This window comes from Polypterus senegalus, chromosome 7 (genome assembly GCF_016835505.1).
Source record: "Polypterus senegalus isolate Bchr_013 chromosome 7, ASM1683550v1, whole genome shotgun sequence".
In the NCBI taxonomy this organism is placed as follows: Eukaryota; Metazoa; Chordata; class Cladistia; order Polypteriformes; family Polypteridae; genus Polypterus; species Polypterus senegalus.
The window spans coordinates 182,919,163-182,941,330 of NC_053160.1; the positions used below are offsets into that span (position 1 = coordinate 182,919,163).

Consider the following 22,168-nt stretch of genomic DNA (forward strand, 5'->3'; position numbering starts at 1 on the left):
AGTGTTATTGAAAGAGTGGATTCTCAGATGAGTGGCAGCCCAAGATGGAGAATTAGACGGAGAGATAAACCACACAATGCTTTGTGGATGGAACAACTGGAAGATGGTAATCGGGAGTATTGTGTGATCTAAGAATTAAGGTGAAGGTTAAAGGTAAAGTGTTTAAGACAGAGGTAAGACCTGCGATGATGTATGGAACTGAGACTTGGGCAGGAAAGGGAGCGCTGGGAAGAAGTTAGATGTGGCAGAAATGAGAATGCAATAGTGGATGTGTGGAGTTACCAAAAAAGGAGAGAATAAGAAACGAGACAATTGGAAGTGGTAGCATTATCTAAGAAAGTACAGGAATGCAGGTTGAAGTGGTATGGACATGTGACGAGGAGAAACAATGAAGATGTGGACAAAAGAGTGATGGGACATAGACGAAGAGGGGAAGACACAGTGGAGGAGACCAAAGCAGAGGTGGCTGAATAAAATAGAAGAAGATCTGAAGGGAAAGGAGGTGCAGGACTGAGCTGTATGGAGAAGGTTGATAAAGCACATCGACCCCACATAGTCAGAAACGATGAAGAGGAAGAAGAAGAATAAATGAGATCTTTTGTGGTGAGATAGTAAAGGAAAACAATTCAGTTTTTGACAACTTTACTTTTAAGTCAGAGTTTATTCACATTTCACACTGATTTCTACAGAAATTCCTACTCTTCCTTTTCCTCTCCATGTGTGATGATGTAACACAGGCTCTTGTAGTCCAGATTGCCCGCCTGGTCAATTGGAGAAGACTGGAACATTTGCTGGACCTGGGGTGATTTTTCAGAAAGAAAAAGGAAAAGAAAATTTTAGAACATTTGATAGACGTGTTTAAAGACGACCTATGAAACTGGTGTGTGTATATATATATATATATATATATACTGCTCAAAAGAATTAAAGGAACACTTTTTAATCAGGGTATAGCATAAAGTCAATGAAACTTCTGGGATATTAATCTGGTCAGTTAAGTAGCAGAGGGGGTTGTTAATCAGTTTCAGCTGCTGTGGTGTTAATGAAATTAACAACAGATGCACTAGAGGGGCAACAATGAGATGACCCCAAAACAGGAATGGTTTAACAGGTGGAGGCCACTGACATTTTTCCCTCCTCATCTTTTCTGACTGTTTCTTCACTAGTTTTGCATTTGGCTACAGTCAGTGTCACTACTGGTAGCATGAGGCGATACCTGGACCCTACAGAGGTTGCACAGGTAGTCCAACTTCTCCAGGATGGCACATCAATACGTGTCATTGCCAGAAGGTTTGCTGTGTCTCCTGCACAGTCTCAAGGGCATGGAGGAGATTCTAGGAGACAAGCAGTTACTCTAGGAGAGCTGGAGAGGGCCATAGAAGGTCCATAACCCATCAGCAGGACCAGTATCTGCTCCTTTGGGCAAGGAGGAACAGGATGAGCACTGCCAGAGCCCTACAAAATGACCTCCAGCAGGCCACTGGTGTGAATGTCTCTGACCAAACAATCAGAAACAGACTTCATGAGGGTTGCCTGAGGGCCCAAATGTCTACTGCGCCCTGTGCTCACTGCACAGCACCGAGGAGCTCAATTGGCATTTGCCATAGAATACCAGAATTGGCAGGTCCACCACTGGCGTCCTGTGCTTTTCACAGATGAGAGCAGGTTCACCCTGAGTATATGTGAAAGACGTGAAAGGGTCAGGAGAAGCCGTGGAGAATATTATGCTGCCTGTAACATCGTTTAGCATGACTGGTTTGGTGGTGGGTCAGTGATGATCTTGGAGGCATATCCATGGAGCGACTCACAGACCTCTACAAGCTAGACAAAGACACCTTGACTGCCATTAGGTATCAGAATGAAATCCTTGGACCCATTGTCAGACCCTACGCTGGTGCAGTAGGTCCTGGTTTCCTCCTAATGCACGACAATGCCCGGCCTCATGTGGCAAGAGTATGCAGGCAGTACCTGGAGGATGAAGGAATTGAAACAATTGAATGGCCTTCACGATCCCCTGACTTAAACCCAATAGAACATCTGTAGGACATTATGTTTCGGTCCATTAGGCGCTGTCAGGTTGCTCCTCAGACTGTACAACAGCTCAGGGATGCCCTCATACAGATCTGGGAGGAAATGCCACAAGACACCATCCGTCGTCTCATTAGGAGCATGCCCCGACGTTGTCAAGCATGCATACAAGCTCGTGGGGGCCACACAAGATACTGAAAAGCATTTTGAGTAGCAGAAATTAATTTTTTGAAAAATGGACTAGCCTGCCACATCTTCATTTCACTCTGATTTTAGGGTGTCTACACAATTGAGCCCTCTGTAGGCAGAAAACTTTTATTTCCATTAAAAGACTTGGCATCCTTTTGTTCCTAAGACATTGCCCTGTCGTTATTTGTATAGATATCCAACTTCATATTGAGATCTGATGTATCTAATGTGTTTCTTTAAAGTGTTCCTTTAATTTTTGTGAGCAGTGTATATATATATATATATATATATATATATATATATATATATATATATACACACACATAATTTATGGTATATTTACAAAATGTAAATGTGTGCCCCTTTAAAAATGACATCTTATAAATTTCCTTATTATACAGAATGTTACAGGAAAAGGAAAGATAACATAAATGCAACAGCCTTCTCCTTGGTTCTGTTTGGACAGATTGCTGACTTGTCTTGAAGGGCATTATTAAAAACGTGAACAACTTAAGAGAGATAACTGATAACACAAATGTATACTCACAAGAAATGTGCAGCAGAAACAGTTCATATGTACCGTATATAAGTTTAAGTTCTTCCACGGATAAGTCAGGACTTGATTTTACTGTTTAATTTCCGGTATTTTATAACGTCCGTTGTATAAGTCGAACATATAAATCTCACGCTGTTGCTCCAAGAGGTTACGATATGCTAACGCCCACCTGAGAGAATAACCACGGAGCACACAGCCATTTTGTTTAAGTGTATTGCCTACGTGACCACACAGTATTACCAGAACTATTCCGAAGTGACGTTTGCACTGTTATACACCCTTATACACCTTTATCATAAGAGCATCCCTTATCTACGATGGAGCGTTAGATCAGAAGAAAATATGAAGCTGGTTTTAAATGAAAAGTTGTTAAAGGTGGCGAAAGAAATTGGTAACTGCGCTGCTGAAACAAAATTCGATGTGTTTGAGAAACTGGTGCGAGATTGGGCAAGAAGATACAAAAAAAAACTTACATTTTTGAACAGGCATATAAGTTGGGGTCTGATTTTATGATCGATTTTTCGGTTTCAAAACCCAACATATACGCGAGTATATACGGTAAATGTATTTTAAATTCTTAGAATTTATACTAGGGTGGCACAGTAGAGTAATAGAAAGCTCTGTCGCTGTTTCGTTTGACTCTCTTGTGTAGTTGCCGTCTATGTTGAGTTTGCACGTCCTCCTTGTGGGTATTCTGGTTTTCCTCTCCATCCTCAATGATTTGCCAAGTGGGTAACTGACGTTCTGTAAGTAGGGATGTGTGCAAGAGATACTTGTGGACAAGCTTTTAGAGACTTTATGATGAAATATTGCTGCTTATTTAAAAGTTAATGCCACGTACATCTTTATATAGAAAATGCTAAGGAACTGATGTTAATCTGTCACTCAGTTACTTCTGAACCATTGCTGTTAGAGTCTTGATCTTGGTCATATGCAAAACCTTATGACGAGATACACACTGGTGAAGTGAAAAATTGGGGTAGCAGCAACCTCCGCAAAGTTTATTGGGGGTCGCAACTATGTTACGGCTCACTGCTTGAGATGTTGACAGAACAGAAAGGAAAAGAACAGCTGTGACATCTGCTAAGTGTGAACCAAATTGCAGAAGCTGCTGCCATGACAAAGAACACCATCATAGGAAGATAACAGCAGTGCCATCTGTTGATCATCATCAGTCATGGGCCGAAACACTTAATCATATAAAGCTCAGTCCCTACAAGCCTATATATTGAGAATCCCTCAGGGCACAAGTACATACTGTACATATTCAGAAATTCATAAACAGCTGCATGTTTTGTGTTTATTGATCATCCATTGTGACGAGAATCTCTAAAATAGGGCTTCATCCAAGATGTAGAATGTAATGATGTGAACAAGAGAGAAATACATGTCGATAAAACAAGCACTGCTTTGGAAAGTTACACCACCATTGGTGATTGATCACTGCGGGCCTCTTGCTTTTTCCGGGAGAAAGCAGAAGACGGCCTTGCCAAAACTGAAACCGTCAGCTTACAAATGAACCCCCATTAGCGCTGGCGTTTCCTAGTTTCTGTATGAAACGATAGACGCCTAACAGATTTCACGTCTTCTGGCCCTGGCCCCCCTCTAGCCTAAAATTGTATTCAGCAGATTTGAAAATGTGTTAGAATAGTAGCTTATAAATTTAAGTAGCTGAGCATATTAGAAAATGGATGGATTAATAAATTGATATTGTTAAATTTCACTTTTGTGCCTCACTCGAGGGGCGGAATCTTGCATTTTGGGGTCAGCTTTCACCAAACTAAATAGGATTTTGAAAATTCCCTAATAGCAAAGGAGCATACAACTCATTTTTTTCATCATTCAATATGTTTTAGTTGTTTTAATGGCATATAACGAAAGTAAGTACAGTAAAACCTTGATTATCTGTCAGGGGTCGGGACGGAGTTCATGATGGATAAGGGAAAAGACGGATAACAGAACAGCTACTTTAAAAATGACATACGGTAGATTAGTGTAGCAAATAGTCATATTTACTTACAAAACTATATTAAAAATATAGTATTAACAAAATGAATTAACCCAAATAATATTGTAGCGACAGGCGTAATAAGCAAATACACCTCGGAGGTACTGGAGTTTTCTTTGTTTTCCTTGGAGTCCTCGTTCCACAACAAACACGGCCTGTCTTGTCTGGGTTACAGAGCCCACCTCCACAACAATAAAAGAAATCTTTCCCTACCAATCAGTTTATCTCCTGTCACTCACTTTCTCAAAAGTCCTGCTTATTGTCTCCTGACTCTCTACTTCTGCCGCACCTTCCTTTTTTTTCTCCCGTCACTCATCTCCTGAGAGGCGGGTCGGCCCCTTACAGAACAGAAGCCCCTCACCCAGTCCCATCACTTACAGCATTCATTCCACCCTGTCTGCTCCGCACAGCTCATCACAAGCTGCCTGCATGTCACAATATATTAATAAAACAGAAAAAGAAAAGCACAACATTACTACAGAATAAAGACACTGTCAGTTCAATTTTTGACACGTTTTTCAATTTTGTCTGCATCACGCTTTGTATCGTTCACTGCTTTTCTTCCTACTCCGCAAACTGAAGCAACAATTTCACCATTTCGTACATGTTTAATAATTTCAATTTTTTGTGACAATTCCAACGCATACCATTTATCGGCCATTACAATGTATGGCAGATTAATTCTAACAAAAGAGAAAAGGCAACAAAAAGCTATTAAAACTGAAGCCACGTAACTGCTGCTGCGATTTCAAATTGCGTCCTGACACGTAGTGAACACTACACTCTTGCCCAAGGGAGACTTGTTCTAACGTTCGGTTTCTCTTCTCTGTACTCAAATGTGGCACTTGGTGCCTCGGCCCCCCTGCCAAGTTGTTTTGCCTGCCTAAGGTAAAGTCATCCCTGATGGAGGACCACAGGAATCGCCAGGCAGAGGGGTCCTGTCATCGGATTGGCTGGCTCAGCGCTGACTCAGCTGTGGAATGGCCAATAGGGGGAGAGGACTTGATGGCCGAGGAGCAATTCCAAATTGTATTATGGGATATCACCTGCTGTTGAATTCTGCTCTGTACTTGTAACATTTCTATTACACTATTATATTGTATTGAGGATGACTTGTGCTCTGCTCTGTATATTGTGTTGTATTTACCCTCTTTTTTGACACCCACTGCACACCCAACTGACCTGGAAAGGGGTCTCTCTCTGAACTGCTTTTCCCGAGGTTTGTTCTCTTTTTTGGGAGTTTTTTTCTTGTCTTCTTAAGAGAGTCAAGAGGCAGGGCCTGCTAAAGCCCATTGCGGCACTCCTTGTGTGATTTTGGGCTATACAACAAATAAACTGTATTGTATAATGTGCAGAGTGTGCAGCGTACCGCATGTACCAAAGTAATAAGTAGGCGCTGGCGGGTGCGGTTAACGGGGACTGACGGATAATCGAGGTTTTACTGCATATATAAGTGCGGGCTTCGTTAAATAACAGAAGTACAACATCCAGGAACTTCATAATAAGCCTATCACACACACACACACAATTCCTCGAGTGCCATACACACCTCCTCCATTGTGAACTTGTCCGCCTGCGTCATAAGCATTTGCTGTAACCTGTTAAAGACACAAGTACATTGATTAATTGAAATGGCATTGGATAGAGAGGTCATTAGTAAAGATTTTATCTCCAACATACACATCTTTGGGAATGTGTCCCTTGTTTTCCGGATCAAACATTTTAAAGGCGTTAAGTATTGTTTCTTCAGGGTCCGTACCTGTAATACAGAAAAAATAAAAATTAGTCGATAAACACAAACCAGGTATTGGTTTGACATAAAGCACTCAATTCTGAAAAGATTTCTTATTCTTATTTTAAATAAACTTGTGTTCAAATTCTAGAAGACAGTAATGAGGAGAGCAATTAAATCTCCTTAGTGTTTTGCAATAAACTAAGACCATATAATCTAAGAATGGGTTCTTAAGCTTAGAATGGCCTTTGTCTGCTTGTTTTCTACTTCTAATCCGACTAAGATGTGAGATTTTTCAGGTGAAGAAGACAGAAGTTTGAAGGCGAGGTGGTCCTTCCAGGTAAGGTAAGGCAGCATTATAGACCCCCCGGGCAAAGCACTGCAGTGGCACCCCTACTTACACAACCACTCGCAGGAATAAAAATGTAAATATGGCGGACAAAACAAAACATATTTATTGGATTGGTACTTCCAACAAAATCAGTGATTAAACAGTAAAAAATGTGCTGTACATCGAAGATGAATCAGCACAAATGTTTGAACAATATAACTTGAGATAGATAGATAGATAGATATGAAAGGCACTATATGATAGATAGATAGATAGAGATATGAAAGGCACTATATAATAGATAGATAGATATGAAAGGCACTATATGATAGATAGATAGATAGATTTGAAAGGCACAATATAATAGATAGATAGATAGATATGAAAGGCACTATATGATAGATAGATAGATAGATAGATATGAAAGGCACTATATGATAGATAGATAGATAGATACTTTATTAATCCCAAGGGGAAATTCACATAATCCAGCAGCAGTATACTGATACAAAGAAACAATATTAAATTAAATAGTAATAAAATGAAAAAATTAAAATAAAATTAATGTTAGCATTTACTCCCCCGGGTGGAATTGAAGAGTCGCATAGTGTGGGGGAGGAACGATCTCCTCAGTCTGTCAGTGGAGCAGGACGGTGACAAAAGTCTGTCACTGAAGCTACTCCTCTGCCTGGAGATGATCCTGTTAAGTGGATGCAGTGGATTCTTCATGATTGACAGGAGTTTGTTTAGTGCCCGTCGCTCTGCCACAGATGTTAAACTGTCCAACTTTACTCCTACAATGGAGCCTGCCTTCTTAACTAGTTTGTCCAGGCGTGAGGCGTCTTTCATCTTTATGCTGCCACCCCAGCACACCACCGCATAGAAGAGGGCACTCGCCACAACCGTCTGGTAGAACATCTGCAGCATCTTACTGCAGATGTTGAAGGACGCCAACCTTCTCAGAAAGTATAGTCTGCTCTGACCTTTCTTACATAGAGCATCAGTATTTGCAGTCCAGTCCAATTTGTCATCCAGCTGCACTCACAGATATTTAAAGGTCTGCACCCTCTGCACAGTCACCTCTGATGATCACGGGGTCCATGAGAGGCCTGGACCTCCTAAAATCCACCATCAGCTCCTTGGTCTTGCTGGTGTTCAGGTGTAAGTGGTTTGAGTTGCACCATTTAACAAAGTCTTTGATTAATTTTCTGTACTCCTCCTCCTGCCCACTCCTGATGCAGCCCACAATAGCAGTGTCCTCAGCGAACTTTTGCACGTGGCAGGACGAGCCGTGAAAAACACAAAAATATCGACATATGACCGATACTCAATTGGTAAACCATACAGCATAGCGCCCACAGGCAACTGCCCAGCATGCCAAAGCGTTAAGATGGCCCTGAGATAAAGAAGTTATAGTCACAGATTCTACTGTGGTGACATGCAGCATGTTGATTAGCGCATGCAAGTTAGGAGTTTCACTGGACTCGGTACAATAATGACTCTTTAAACCTCCACGCTTTTATGTAGAAATCTATGTGACATTAACTTGCCATTTACGAGGGACAATTTCAAAAGTCCACACTAACCCAGATACATTGGAAAATGCATCTTTTTTTATTCAGAGTATGGCCAGGTCCTCATGGGATTACATCAGGGATCAGCTCTGAGCCCTTTCTTATTTCCAATGGTGATGGACAGGCTGACAGACGAGATTAGACAGGAGTCCTCATGGACTGTCATGTTTGCTGATGACATTGTGATCTGTAGCGAGAGTGGGGAGCAGGTTGAGGAGAACCTGGAGAGGTGGAGATCTGCTCTAGAGAGGACAGGAATGAAGGTCAGTAGGACCACCAAGACAGAATACATGTGTGTGAATGAAAGGAAGGTCAGAGGAATGGTGAGGATGAGGGAGGTGGAGGAGTTTAAATACTTGGGATCAACAGTACAGAGTAACTGGGATTGTGGAAGAGAAGTGAAGAAGAGAGTACAGGCAGGGTGGAGAAGAGTGTCAGGGGTGATTTGTGACAGATGGGTATCAGCAAGAGTGACAGGGAAGGTCTACAGGACGGTAGTGAGACCAGCTATGTTATATGGGCTGGAGATGGGTGGCACAGGAGACAGAGCTGGAGGTGGCAGAGTTAAAAGATGCTGAGATTTGCTTTGGGTGTGATGAGGATGGATAGGATTAGAAATGAGGACATTAGAGGGTCTGCTCAGGTGGGACGGTTGGGAGAAAAAGTCAGAGAGGCGAGATTGTGTTGGTTTGGACATGTGCAGAGGAGAGATACTGGGGATAATGAGAGAAGGGTGCTAAGGATAGAGCTGCCAGGCAAGAGGAGAAGACGAAGGCCTAAGAGAAGGTTTATGGATGTGGTGAGAGAGGACATGCAGGTGATGGAAGTAACAGAGCAAGATGACGAGAACAGGAAGATATGGAAGAAGATGATCTGTTTGGCCAGGTCCCCCAACTTGCAGGGAAAACTCAGGGGCTGCTGGCAGGATTGGCACTCCAACCACTATTTAAAAAAAAATAAATAAATAAATTCAAACTAATGTGGTGCTGGGCCTGCTATGTTATTTTCATTTGTTCGTTTGAGTTGTGCTCCGTCATAAAGTTTTGTCTCCAAATTAAAAGGGAAGAAAAATACAAAACCCCGGAATCACACGAACAGGCTGTACAAATGAAGTTTTGAAGTGTCTTACCATGTAACTTCTCTCCAAACAGATTTAAGAACATTGTGAAGTTGATGGGCCCCGTGGCTTCTTTTAGCATGCCTTCCAGCTCATCATCTTTAACATTCAGTTTACCTGCAAAATCGTAATTGGAGTGTTAAGACACCACGACGGCACAAGACATCCAAAACTATACCGACATCACAGAGGGCTTACCAAGAGAAGCGTAAGTGTCTTTGAGGTCCTCTTTATCGATAAACCCATCCCTGTTCTGATCGATCAGCGTGAACGCCTGCACAAGAGAGAAGGAAATACCTTGGAGCGGTCGTTTGAAATTGTAATCCAACACAGAAAATGGCAAACTGCAATGGACGGCTGTAACTCTGCTTATCACTTTTCATACAGAGTGCCGCTTGACTTTCTCCAATGCTTATTACATACAGAATTAGTATTCTGATTATGAGGCACATGGCAGCTAATACCCGTTGTAATGTGATGCACATTTTAAGGGTAAACTGTGTAAAATGCTCTGTGTAAATGAAGGGAATGCAAAACCAGCGTACATAAAGTGCACGTCAGGTCATAGATGAGGGAGTCCTGCGTAGGAAAGAAGAAGTGATGAGCGTTAGAGGAGTGACGTAGCTAGCGGGGGGCGGCACGTTTCTGGGGGCGGTATTATTGGTCAAAAGGCTCAGTACAATTTGTGTGTAAGCAGCAGGGTTCGGAAAAATACCTCTCATGAGTGAAAGAAGTAAAATTCTCTGATTTTTATCCACAGATTCTTCAAAAATAATTTTCAGACTGTCCTTCTGTGATGGCAATAACAAAAATAAACAGTACACCGATAAGAATTTCTAGGAAGATAAACACCTGATTTACGATTTATAATTTATTTTCGTTATCAATCCGAATGCGTTGTTGCTCTGTGCAGAAAACATCCCCACCTATCACTTGTACACTACACTGGTTCTGGTTTTGGCGTCATTATATTAAACTAATAATTAGAACACGGCTTATCAGTGCGTCTATACCACAGGGTGGTCCAGATCTAATGATGCAGATCCAGATCGTCTCGATGACTTTGATTTATGCGGGGACGATTCCAGTTCGGCGCGAAGACGATTCTTCATGTCGTCAGTTTGCACACTTCTCGATGGTCCGGGATTTTTCGAGTGATTTTCTATGTAATAAACTTAATAAGTTATAGCGTAATGAAAATTGCATAATTAGATCTGGACCACCCTATATATTCTTGTCTAGTTGATGCTTATTAAAATAATTATATGTGAAAAATTATTGCTGTTTCTCAGTAAATGAATACATTTATGCAAAATGTGTCTTAATTTTTCTCTATACTTCTTTTTAATTTTCTATTGAAATAGGATAACATATTCAGATATGTTGGAGGGCGGCAAATTGAAGCACCGCTTCCAGCTACGCCACTGCATTAGTGAAGGGCAACGCCATCGTGTAAATGAACTAACTAAACAAGACAACACTCTCAAACCTGCATTGTTCAAATGGGGGTCTCGACGGGTAATGGGATTGTGAGCGAGCCTAACCTGGTAGCACAAAGCTGGAGGCAGAAACGTGCCAGGGACAGGGCGCCAGCCGATCACAGGGCTCATTCACACACACACACACGTATTTACACAGGACCGATGCGAAGACACCAATACCTGCACATCTTTAAATGTGCATGGAAAACTAATTGTGTCATGTACGGGATTACAAACTGCTGATTATTAATAATAGGAAATGAAATAACGAGCAATAAAACAAATGAGGAGTAGACATGAAAGGCACTGTAAAAAGGATAGATGAAAGGCACTACGTGTGACAGATATGAAATATATAAGTGACTCGCCATCCGCTGCGGCTCCGCCCACATAGAAATAAAACAGGACGTGAGGAGACCCCCCCACTCCTGACGTCACGCTTCCCCGTTTCTCCTCGGATTTGCGCGAATATATGGCTCCTGCAAGCGAACTACAATTCTTAGCGCGATGAGAGAAGTAACAAAATCAACCTCAATGTTCAAGCAAATTACAGAAAAAAAAACCTGATCGCAAACCGTGAAATAGTTCTCTCCTTTGCTCACTTAGCGGATGCAAGGTACTCCCCGAGGCTGGCCTGTGAATGAGGAGAACCCACCGCCTTTCCCTCTGCCGCTGCCTCTCTCTCGGATACACACAAATAAATCGGTACCGTAAGCGAACTATGATACATTGCACGATGAGAGAAGTCGCAGAATCAACCGGAATGTTCAAGCAAAAATTATTGAAAAAAAACCCAATCTAAATCTGTTAAGTAGTCCTCTCGTGAAAAGCGGACAGACATACAGACAGAGAGACGTTGGACTTTATATATAAAAAGAGGGGTGGCACAGTGGGTAGCGGTGCTGCCTAACAGTAAGAAGACCTGGGTTCACTTCCCGGGTCCTCCCTGCATGGAGTTTGCATGTTCTCCTCGTGCCTGCGTGGGTTTCCTCCAGCAGACCCCCGTGACCCTGTAGTTCGTAGCCGTTTGGATTATGGATGGATATAAAGAGGGATGAAGAAAGGCAGTATGTAACTGATAGATTGGAAGGGCACTATACGCGTACAAAAGACAAGTACATATGAAAGGTGCTATAAGATAGACGGCAGGCACTAGGTGAGTAACAAATGTAAAATATAGAGATGATATTTGCAAGGCAATATATAAATGAGATTCATGAATGAAAAATATTTGTGACTGAAAGATTTAAATGGTATTGTATGGAAGGCAATATATAACATATAGAGGAAAGGCACGATTATTACTTTAAGGATACTATAAAACTGATAGTTGAAAGGCATTAAATAACATACAGATAGATAAAAGGCACTATGTGACTGAGAGATAGATATAAAATATACTATATAACGGATTTATGAAAGGCACTAGATAACTAATAGAGAGGAAAGGCACTATATGAAAGATTGGTAAATAGGAAAGGCACTATATTATTTGATAGATATGAAAGATGCTGTAAAACTGATTAAATAACAAAGATGGATGAAAGGCACTATATGACTGACAGATAAATATGAAGTATAGTATAACTGAATGATAAAAGGCATTATATAACTGATAGATCGATGAAAAGCAATTTTGACCGACAGTGATATGAAGGAAACTATATAACAGAATTATTAAAGGCACTATATGAAAAATAGGTAAATAGGAAAAGCACTGTTTTACTTGACAGATATGAAAGATACTGTAAAACTGATTTATTAATGACACTATATATATACTGTATAATACACAGGAAAAGTGCTAAATTATAGATAAGTACTATATGACTGGCAGACAGATATGAAATATACTCCACACAGTAACTGACTGGTGAAAGAAAGGCTTTGTACAATTAACAGACAGGAAACACATAAAAGAAGGGAAAGGCACTATATGACTGACAGATAGAAAGATGAAGTGCGCTATATGACTGACAGATGTGAAATATATAATAAATTAAAGGCACCATATGATTGATAGATGGATAGACAAAAGGCACTATATGACTGACATCAAGATCTAGTTAATAGTTAAGGTACTGTACAACAGATAAAGGAGAATTACTAGAAATGTTTGTGTAACCCTGATAAAGGAAAGCAATCCTAAAAATATTTCATTTTGCAAGAAGAAGAGATTTGATTTTTCTAAGTTTACCTCTTTAAACTCCTGGATCTGAGTCTGTTCAAACATGGAGAAGACATTGGACGAGGCTCTCTGGGCACGCTTGGCACCTCCCTCCTTCTTCTTGGTCTTTCTGCTTGCCTGATTAGGTAGAAGCGAGATGGTGTGAGTCTGATATCCAAGAGACTTCTCATAGATGCTCTAAACACAACTCTGTCACATTTGCTGTCTGCAGTTCCTCCACTGAGCAGCTTTGTCAAATTATCATATGGCACAATACACGTGAACGTATTTCCTTAGACTGTGAATTACACCCCAACACACACACACATTGTTACTGCACATGATTCTTTTTGTACTTAGTCAGGTGCAGGATTTTAGCCTGCTATGTGAGATCTGCAAGGTGGCGGTGTTAACATCTACTCCACTTACTCTGAAATACTACAACCCTCTTACAGCGTGAAGCGCTCAATGTGCCACCTAGTGGCCGACGAATTGAACTGCTGCCTGACCGTCAACGAGTCCCATAATGCGCATTTGCTGCGTCTGTTATTTTACCTTCATGGCATTGAGAGCGGCTTGGAATAAACACAGGCAGGCAGGCAGGAGGCAGGCAGGCAGGCCATGTGGTGCAGTGTCTGAAGCTGAAACCCAGACTCGGCTAGCTCTGACTTACTTTGCCTCCGCGAGTGACTAATGCAATTGTAAAAACACACACACACACATATATATATATACAGTATATATATATATATATATATATATATATATATATATATATATATATATATATATATGTATATATATATGTATATATATATATATATATATGTATATATATTTGTATATATTATATATATATATATATATATATATATTTTATATGTAAGTATGTATATGTGTATATCTACTCTAAATATAAAATCGTAAGCCTAAAAATACAACGATTTTGTGCAACGATTTTATGTGACTTTTTTGTCACGCTTTAAATCGGGCTTATTTTAAATCCTACGTAATATATTTGGTATCATTCTTTGCAGAATTTATCGAACTTTATTGTGATGTTAGATTTTCAGATTGTTATTCCGTTTATAAATTATAAACTAAAATATGAAGAAAGTCGTGCATCGAGCATGGTGGACCTCAGTTTAACGGGAATTCTCCAGTCAGTAAGAGAGTAAATATTTTATTCTCATTTCATGATTTTTACTCCGTTAAAAAATAATTAATTTTTCTTTTACATGTTTATAGAATTTTGTGATTTTGACACCGATAAATAATCATTTTTCTTTTGTACATTTACAGATTTTACTAATATTCTGGCCGCAACTAGGGGTTGGGTTTCGAAGGCGCCGGGGGGGGTTGACTCCCTAGTATATTATATGTATGTATGTGTGTATATGTGTATATATTATATATGTGTGTATATGTGTATGTATAATATATGTGTGTATATGTGTATATATTATATATGTATGTCTGTATATATTATATATATATATGTATGTATGTCTGTATGTGTGTATATATTATATATCTATGTATGTGTGTATATATAATATATGTATGTATGTGTGTATATATTATATATATGTATATATATATACACACACACACAGACACACACAGAGAGACAGTACAGCAGCACTTTATTTTCACGTTAGCTGACTGTACAGTAACGAGGCTCCTGCCTTCACCTAATGTTACCATAAAAGACTTTGACCTCCCACTGTGACTCTGAACTGAAGTGTCCATCTTAAATCGCAATCATACTGTTTGCTAATATTATGTTTATTTTATTATTATATTTTATATTATATTATATACTATATTTTGTTTAATATTTATTTTTATGTTTATTTTTGATAGGCACCATACAATAGATAGGAATGGCACTATATGTTAGATAGTAAACTAACTATATAACAGCTAGATAATGAAATATGCAATATAAAAAGGCATCATATGACAGGTTTGAAAGATGCTATACAGTAATAGGTAGTTAGATAAGAAGCACAATATGACACCATGAAAGGCACTATATATGTGAAAGCACTGTAAGATAGATACACCAATTTCACATCAACTACACAGAGATTAGGTAGATAGTTAAGTAAGACACTTCATAATTCTTAGATCTGAGAGGCCCCATAGGATTCCCAGACAGGCCGACAGAGAGAGACAGTAAAGACACCATCTCTGCACCTCTGTGATTCAAAGAGCAGCAGTACAGCGGCAGGTCCCACAAGTGTAACTCTAATTTTTACCGTCATGTGTATTTTGCATTGAATATTTTTTCATGGTTGATTAACTCATTTATTTTTTTCTTTTACAGAAGCGCCTCTAGTGGATGTGCTGTGATCATCCATTGATAAATCTTAATATCAAAGCTCGTTCTTCTCTCTCCACTAAGACTCCCCAGATCGGCTCCAATGCCCGCGTTTACGGCCCCCTGCAGTAAGTAACTCACCATTTCTGTGCGGCCTGTCCTGGACGGTAAGAGGGTGGGTCTCAATATTTCAAGCAGTGTTGGCTTATATACTGCAGCTGCTTGACATGGCCAAGCACTCTGCAATGACTGGCATGTCTTGAGTCCCCAAGGGGGGTCATCTTGATACTTGGGGGACCCCCAGCTCAGGCAAACTGCTCCTTAAATGGACAAGTCCTTAAGACAGACTGAGAGTCCCGCGGGTCAAAGCAACTGCTCTTCTACCTTTTAAAATTGTCACAGATAGCCACGCTAGGCAAGGCAAGAACAGAAAAAAAAAAAAATGTGCTAAATTTAAGAAAGAATTCATTATGGAGGAATGCCAGCGTAAGCCTGAGGAGGCCCGGGGCTTCTTTGCTTTAACGTTTTCAAGTTCTGCAGTTTCTTGAAAGCTTTACTTGTGTCTTCTTTCCATGCCCCTTTAAAATGATAAACCTCCAGCAGTGGTGCTGTGATTTAGCTCAACCTTACAACTCACTGACCGCCATCTCTACAAATAAATACAGGACATTCTGCTGCCCATTTGGCATTCGGCTGGGCATACGGTGAAGGACTCTGGAGGGACAATAATCGAGTCCAATGCACTGCCCACACACATCTGGCTCAATATCTTTGGGGACACGGACAAGGGAGATCACACAGACTTCACACAGACAACAGCCGGGCTAGGGACTTGAACCGTGAGCTTTGGATCCACAAGGCACCCGGTCAGGCATATGGCTGCTGGTCAGCCTTTATTTTACTGGCATTATCGTCCGTGCAGAGTATGGCTGACCAACACGCAACATGTCACCACTGTCCAGCGCCATGTTGAAAGATGAGACACTCTGTATTAGATAGATAGATAGATATGAAAGGCACTATATACTAGGTAGGCAGGTAGATATATAAGGCTCTGCATGCAGAGGAGAGATGAGGGGTACATCAGAGAAAAGAATATTGATGATGGAACCGCCAGGTGAGAGGAAAGAAGGAAAGCCAAAGAGGAGGTTTATGGATGTGGTGAGGGAGGACATGAAGGCAGTCAGTGTGGCAGAAAATGACGAAAAAGACAGGGATGGATGGACTGTGGTGACACCAAAATGGGAGCAGCTGAAAGAAGAAGACGACGATAGATAGACAGATATGAAAAACACTATATACTAGATAGATAAGGCACTCTGCATTAGATATATAGACAGATATGAAAGGCACTATATATTAGATAGTAATTGGTGTGGCAGAAAATGACATAAAAGGCAGGGATGGATGGAGATGGATGATCTGATGTGGTGATTCCTAAATGGGAGAATCCGAAAGAAGAAGATAGGCAGACAGGTATGAAAGGCACTATATATTAGATAGAGAGGTATGGAAGGCACTATATAATAGATAGCTATGGCACTATATATTATACAGATAGATAGATATAAAAGGCACTATATATTAGATAGATGTAAAAGGTATTATATATTAGATAGACAGACAGGTATGAAAGGCACTCTACATTAGATATCTATGGCACTATATATTAGACAGATAGATATAAAAGGCACTATATATTAGATATATAGACAGACATGAAAGGCACTATATATTATAGATAGATGTAAAAGGCACTATTTATTAGATAGATAAGGCACTATATATTAGATAGATAGATATGGCATTCTATATTAGATAGATAGATAGATAGATGTAAAAGGTACTATATATTAGATAGACAGACAGGTATGAAAGGCACTCTACATTAGATATCTAGACAGAAATGAAAGGCACTATATATTAAATAGATGTAAAAGGCACTATATATTAAATAGATAGATAGATATAAGAGACACTATTTACTAGATATATAGACAGATATAAAAGACACTATTTATTAGATAGATAAGGCACTATATATTAGATATATAGACAGATGTGAAAGGCACTATATAATATAGATAGATGTAAAAGGCACTATATAGTAGATATATAGACAGACATGAAAGGCACTATATATTAGATAGATAGATATAAGAGGCACTATATAATAGATAGATAAGGCACTCTACATTAGATATATAGACAGATGTGAAAGGCACTATATATCACATAGACAGACAGATAGATAAAGAACTGTATATTAGATAAATAAGAAAGGCACCGCATGAATGGCAGTTTTAAAAGGCACTACACAATAGATCAGTAGATCGACAGGAAGGCACTAAATGACCTAATGAAAGGTGCTGTATATATTTATGAAAGCACTACAGTATACGACACATAGACTTGAAGGCCTTCTTACAATAGACAGAAAAGGCACAATGCATTATATTTGAAAGGCACTATAGATAAGAAAAGCACTGTACGACTGATAGATTTGAAAGGCACCATCCACTAGATAGGAAAGGCAGTAAAAGCCACCATACAGTAGATACTCAGAAATGAAAGGCAAAATGTAACAGACAGATGGATACACAAAGAAAAGGCACCTTATGATAGATTTGAAGAGAACTGTAAATAGACAGGAAAGCACCCTGTGACAGGCATATGTGAAAGGCACTATATAATAGATAGGAAAGACCTATACAACATAAATAAATAATGAAAGGCACTATGTGACAGAATAATTTGAAAGACAGTTTACAATGGCAGGTAAGGCACTGTATGAAGGATAATGAAAGACACTCTATCTGATAACCCCATATGATAGACGGTTGGACCGATAGAAAAGGCACCACATAAAAGATTTGAAAGGCACCATACAAGAGATAGGAAAAATATTTGATGACTGATTAATTGATAGAAAGGTAAATATGAAAGGCATTTAGTGACAGATACAAATAGCACAAAATAATGGAAGGAGAGATGCCAAAGGCACCATATTATAGATGTGCTTTGAACAGCCCCATATAATAAATGACACTATTTGTATAACAAAAACTAAACTTATTGGAATTGCCCCCTGATCCCGACACATTCCTGATCATTTCTCTTACTTTAGCTGCACAGATAAAATCTTAAAGAAAGATTAAATGAAACCAAAGCCCTCGAGCCGAGAGCAGTAAAGCGTGAAGCCATTCTGCAGCACCAGGGCTTCCGGTTTTGTTTGAGTGACGGTGGCAGCTGAGATGCTTGCAGCTGGCATGCGATTGCTAATTGTGTCCATAAAGTGACTTCCTGTAAAGTCAGATTAATTGAAATGGCTAAATTATAAAACAATGGCACCTCATCAATGTGTCTTGTAAAATGCAAATGCAGTTTTCACAATGGCTATTTAATGACCTCTTGGGAATTGGCCCAAAATGATTATTTCTCACAGAGAATCCTAAAATAAGAAATGCTTATTGTACACCACACTTACAATACAATACAACATTTATTTACATAGCACATTTTCATACAAAAAATGTAGCTCAAATGCTTTACATAATGAAAAATAACATAAAGATACAAAAATAAAAGACATAGTAGGAAGTTAAAATAAGTCAACATTAAATAACATAGAATAAAAATAAGGTCTGATGGCTAGGGAGGACAGAAAAAACAAAAAAAAACTCCAGATGGCTGGAGAAAAAACTAAAATCCGCAGGGATTCCAGACCATGAGACCGCCCAGTCCCCTCTGGGCACCAGTGCCAGATTAGCCTCTGATATCTGGATGGACAGGTTTGCCCCGCTCTACTCGGTCCAAACGGGTTTCACAGTAGAAAAGCGCTTTGTGAAGCTCACGTCGAGAGAACTTGAACGCTCTAATTTGACATTATTTATACAGCATTATATCTTGAGGATCGCCAGTGATATAATAGGCAACAACATTCTCTAACCAAAGGGGCATGGAGGCTGGAGTTTCTTAGAGCAGCCATTGGATGGAGGGCATCAGTTGGCTCCTTGATAGGCTGGCTTCCAGTCCAGGGTCATGTCGTACCTCATGCCCAATGGCGCTGGGTTGCAATTTGGCAATTTTAAAAAAGATCCATCCATCCATTTTCTAAACCTACTGGGTTGTGGGGAAGTTGGACCCTATCCCAGTAGGCATTGGTACATGTGTCCCAGTGTAGAGAAGGTGCCACATTTCACACTGCATGTTAGGACAAATAAAAAACAAAACATAAAGTCCAAGAAACTCTGTGTAGATCTCGACATTCAAATTGTGCTGAGGCATGGATCAGGTCAAGGGGATAAAACCATTTCCAAAGCTTTGAGTATTCCCAAGAGCACAGTGGACTCGATAATTGTGAAATGGAAGACATTTGAAAACATGAGGAGCTGGCCATCCAGCCAAACTGAGTAACCAGGCAAGAAGGGCATTCATCAGGGAGGAGACCAGAAACCCCAATGGTGACTCTGACAGAACTGCAGAAGACCTCTGCTGGGACGGGAGAACCCGTCAGAAGGAAGACCATCACAGCAGGACTTCATCAGTCGGACGCTTATGGCAGAGCAGGTCCATGGCTCAGAAAGAATGACTGTTTTATTAAATAACTAGCAAAATACCTGCGCTTCGCAGCGGCGAAGTACTGCCTTAAAATTTTTATTAAGAATAAAAGTAAACCTTTTTAAACTGAGGGAAAATATACCAATAATTATTTGTTAAGGATCTCTTTGTATACCACATTGCGAGTTCGGCCCTCCGGTTGTAATATGACCAAGCTGTGCGATGAGCTTACTCTTGAGCATGCAACGTACAGTTGGCCATGTGAACAGTAATCTTGTCTCAAATCAATGGCAACCTTTTGTAGGGTCTGTCCCTGAGACTTATTAATGGTCATTGCGAAGCAGAGCCTTACTGGAAATTGGTGGCATTTGAATTAAAATGGGAGATCAGAGGGTATACCGGGGATGCGAGGAATAAAAACTCTCTCCCCTGAGCCACTGCCAGTAAAAATAGTTGCCTCAATTAGGTCCTTTTGCAGACACGTGACCTGAAGTCTCGTGCCGTTACAAAGTTTCGGTGGCTGTAAGTTTCTCAGTAACATTATCGGTGCCCCAACTTTCAAAATTAGATTATGCTCAGGAGTGCCAACGCCACCTCACACAGCGACCGAGCTACAGGCTATGGACGTATATATGTACGTAAGTAGGATTCAGTTAGCGTACCAAATTTCTTGAAGATGGGCCCATAAGTAACAAACACCGTTGGAAAGTTCAATATGGCGTCCAACAGTGGCATCATACCGCCGAAATAAGTACGTACATCGGTTTCGGTTAGCGCAGGGAAGCCGCCTACCAAATTTCGTGAAGATGGGGCCATAAATAAGAAAGTTTAACATGGGGGACGTTGTCGACCGTTATGACCGTTACGCGTAAAATTTCGAAATGAAACCTGCCCAGCTTTTGTAAGGAAGCTGTAAGGAATGAGCCTGTCAAATTTCAGCCTTCTACCTACACGGGAAGTTGGAGAATTAGTGATGAGTCAGTGAGTGAGTGAGTGAGTGAGTCAGTGAGTCAGTGAGTGAGTGAGTGAGTGAGTGAGTGAGTGAGTCAGTGAGTGAGTGAGTGAGTGAGTCAGTGAGTGAGTGAGTGAGTGAGTCAGTGAGTCAGTGAGTGAGTGAGTGAGTCAGTGAGTCAGTGAGTGAGTGAGTGAGTCAGTGAGGGCTTTGCCTTTTATTAGTATAGATCCGTTGGCTGTGTCAGTCTCCGTGAATCTCGACGTTTTAGATCTCCCTGACTTTTTCTCGTATCTGAAGTATCGTGAAACTATTGGAATCCTCCAAAAATTCCATTTAGAGATTTTGATGAATCTCGATGTTTTAGACCTCCCTGCATCAGAAAATACCATTTTACTTTCTCGTATACGAAGTTTAGGTAAAGTTTAGGGAAAGAATTGTAATCATCTGTGGAGCTGATGTTGAGATTTTGATGAATCTTAGTGTTTTAGACCTCCCTGACTTTCTCATATACAAAGTATGGGGAAAGTATTGGAATCCTCCAAAAATTCAATTTTCAGATATTGATGAATCTCGATCTTTTGGACCTCCCCGAGTAAGAAAATATCATTTTTGGAATTATGTCTGTGTCTCTGTCTGCGTATGTGTGTAAACTTGATAACCTGAGTACGCTTTCACTGAGGTCAACCAAATTTTGCATACAAGTATTAGGAACAAAACGTAGATTTCTATCAACTTTTCAGCTATTTCCGCTAACCGGAAGTGGTACTTTACCTTTTATTCATACAGCTGCAGAGTCCAATTTATTCAACTTTACTTTTATAATAATTGTTCACTATATTATTAATTTGATTTGATTTGTTGTTGATGGTTTTTTAATGTATATAATATAAATGTCTTGCGGTTTACTCCTGAAATATCCATCCCCATATCTGAGTATATGAGAAAGTCGAGGGGAGACCATTGCCGATTTTTTTATATTAATTGTTTACATTTTATTTATTGTCAGAATTTAATAAAGAATATTATTATTATTATTGCGCGTGAATTACTTATTTTGTTACTTTGCTTTTTGTTTGGTGGTTAAAGTTGTTACACTGTTATGATAGAATACAGCTTGTTGTTTCAGAAGTGAACGAATCAGTGA

At 39.9% G+C, this 22,168-nt stretch overlaps 1 protein-coding gene across 1 annotated transcript; it reads right to left on the reverse strand.

Annotated features, from left to right (window-relative positions):
- Positions 1–641: 641 nt before the first annotated feature.
- Positions 642–15,754, reverse strand: LOC120533057 (myosin light chain 5-like). Its single transcript, XM_039759690.1, has 7 exons — positions 15,651–15,754; positions 13,214–13,321; positions 9,734–9,809; positions 9,548–9,652; positions 6,462–6,540; positions 6,331–6,379; positions 642–797 (listed from the first exon to the last, which is right to left on the reverse strand). The coding sequence occupies exons 1-7, from the start codon at positions 15,651–15,653 to the stop codon at positions 696–698; spliced, it is 522 nt and encodes a 173-aa protein (XP_039615624.1). The 5' UTR covers positions 15,654–15,754; the 3' UTR covers positions 642–695.
- Positions 15,755–22,168: the final 6,414 nt, after the last annotated feature.

Excerpts from the sequence above, each read along its gene's own strand:
- LOC120533057 (XM_039759690.1), bottom strand. Across the intron at positions 9,810-13,213 it reads AGATCCAGGAGTTTAAAGAG|GCGTTCACGCTGATCGATCA; the intron begins GTAAACTTAGAA and ends TCTCTTGTGCAG. Across the intron at positions 6,380-6,461 it reads GGACACATTCCCAAAGATGT|GTTACAGCAAATGCTTATGA; the intron begins GTATGTTGGAGA and ends TGTCTTTAACAG.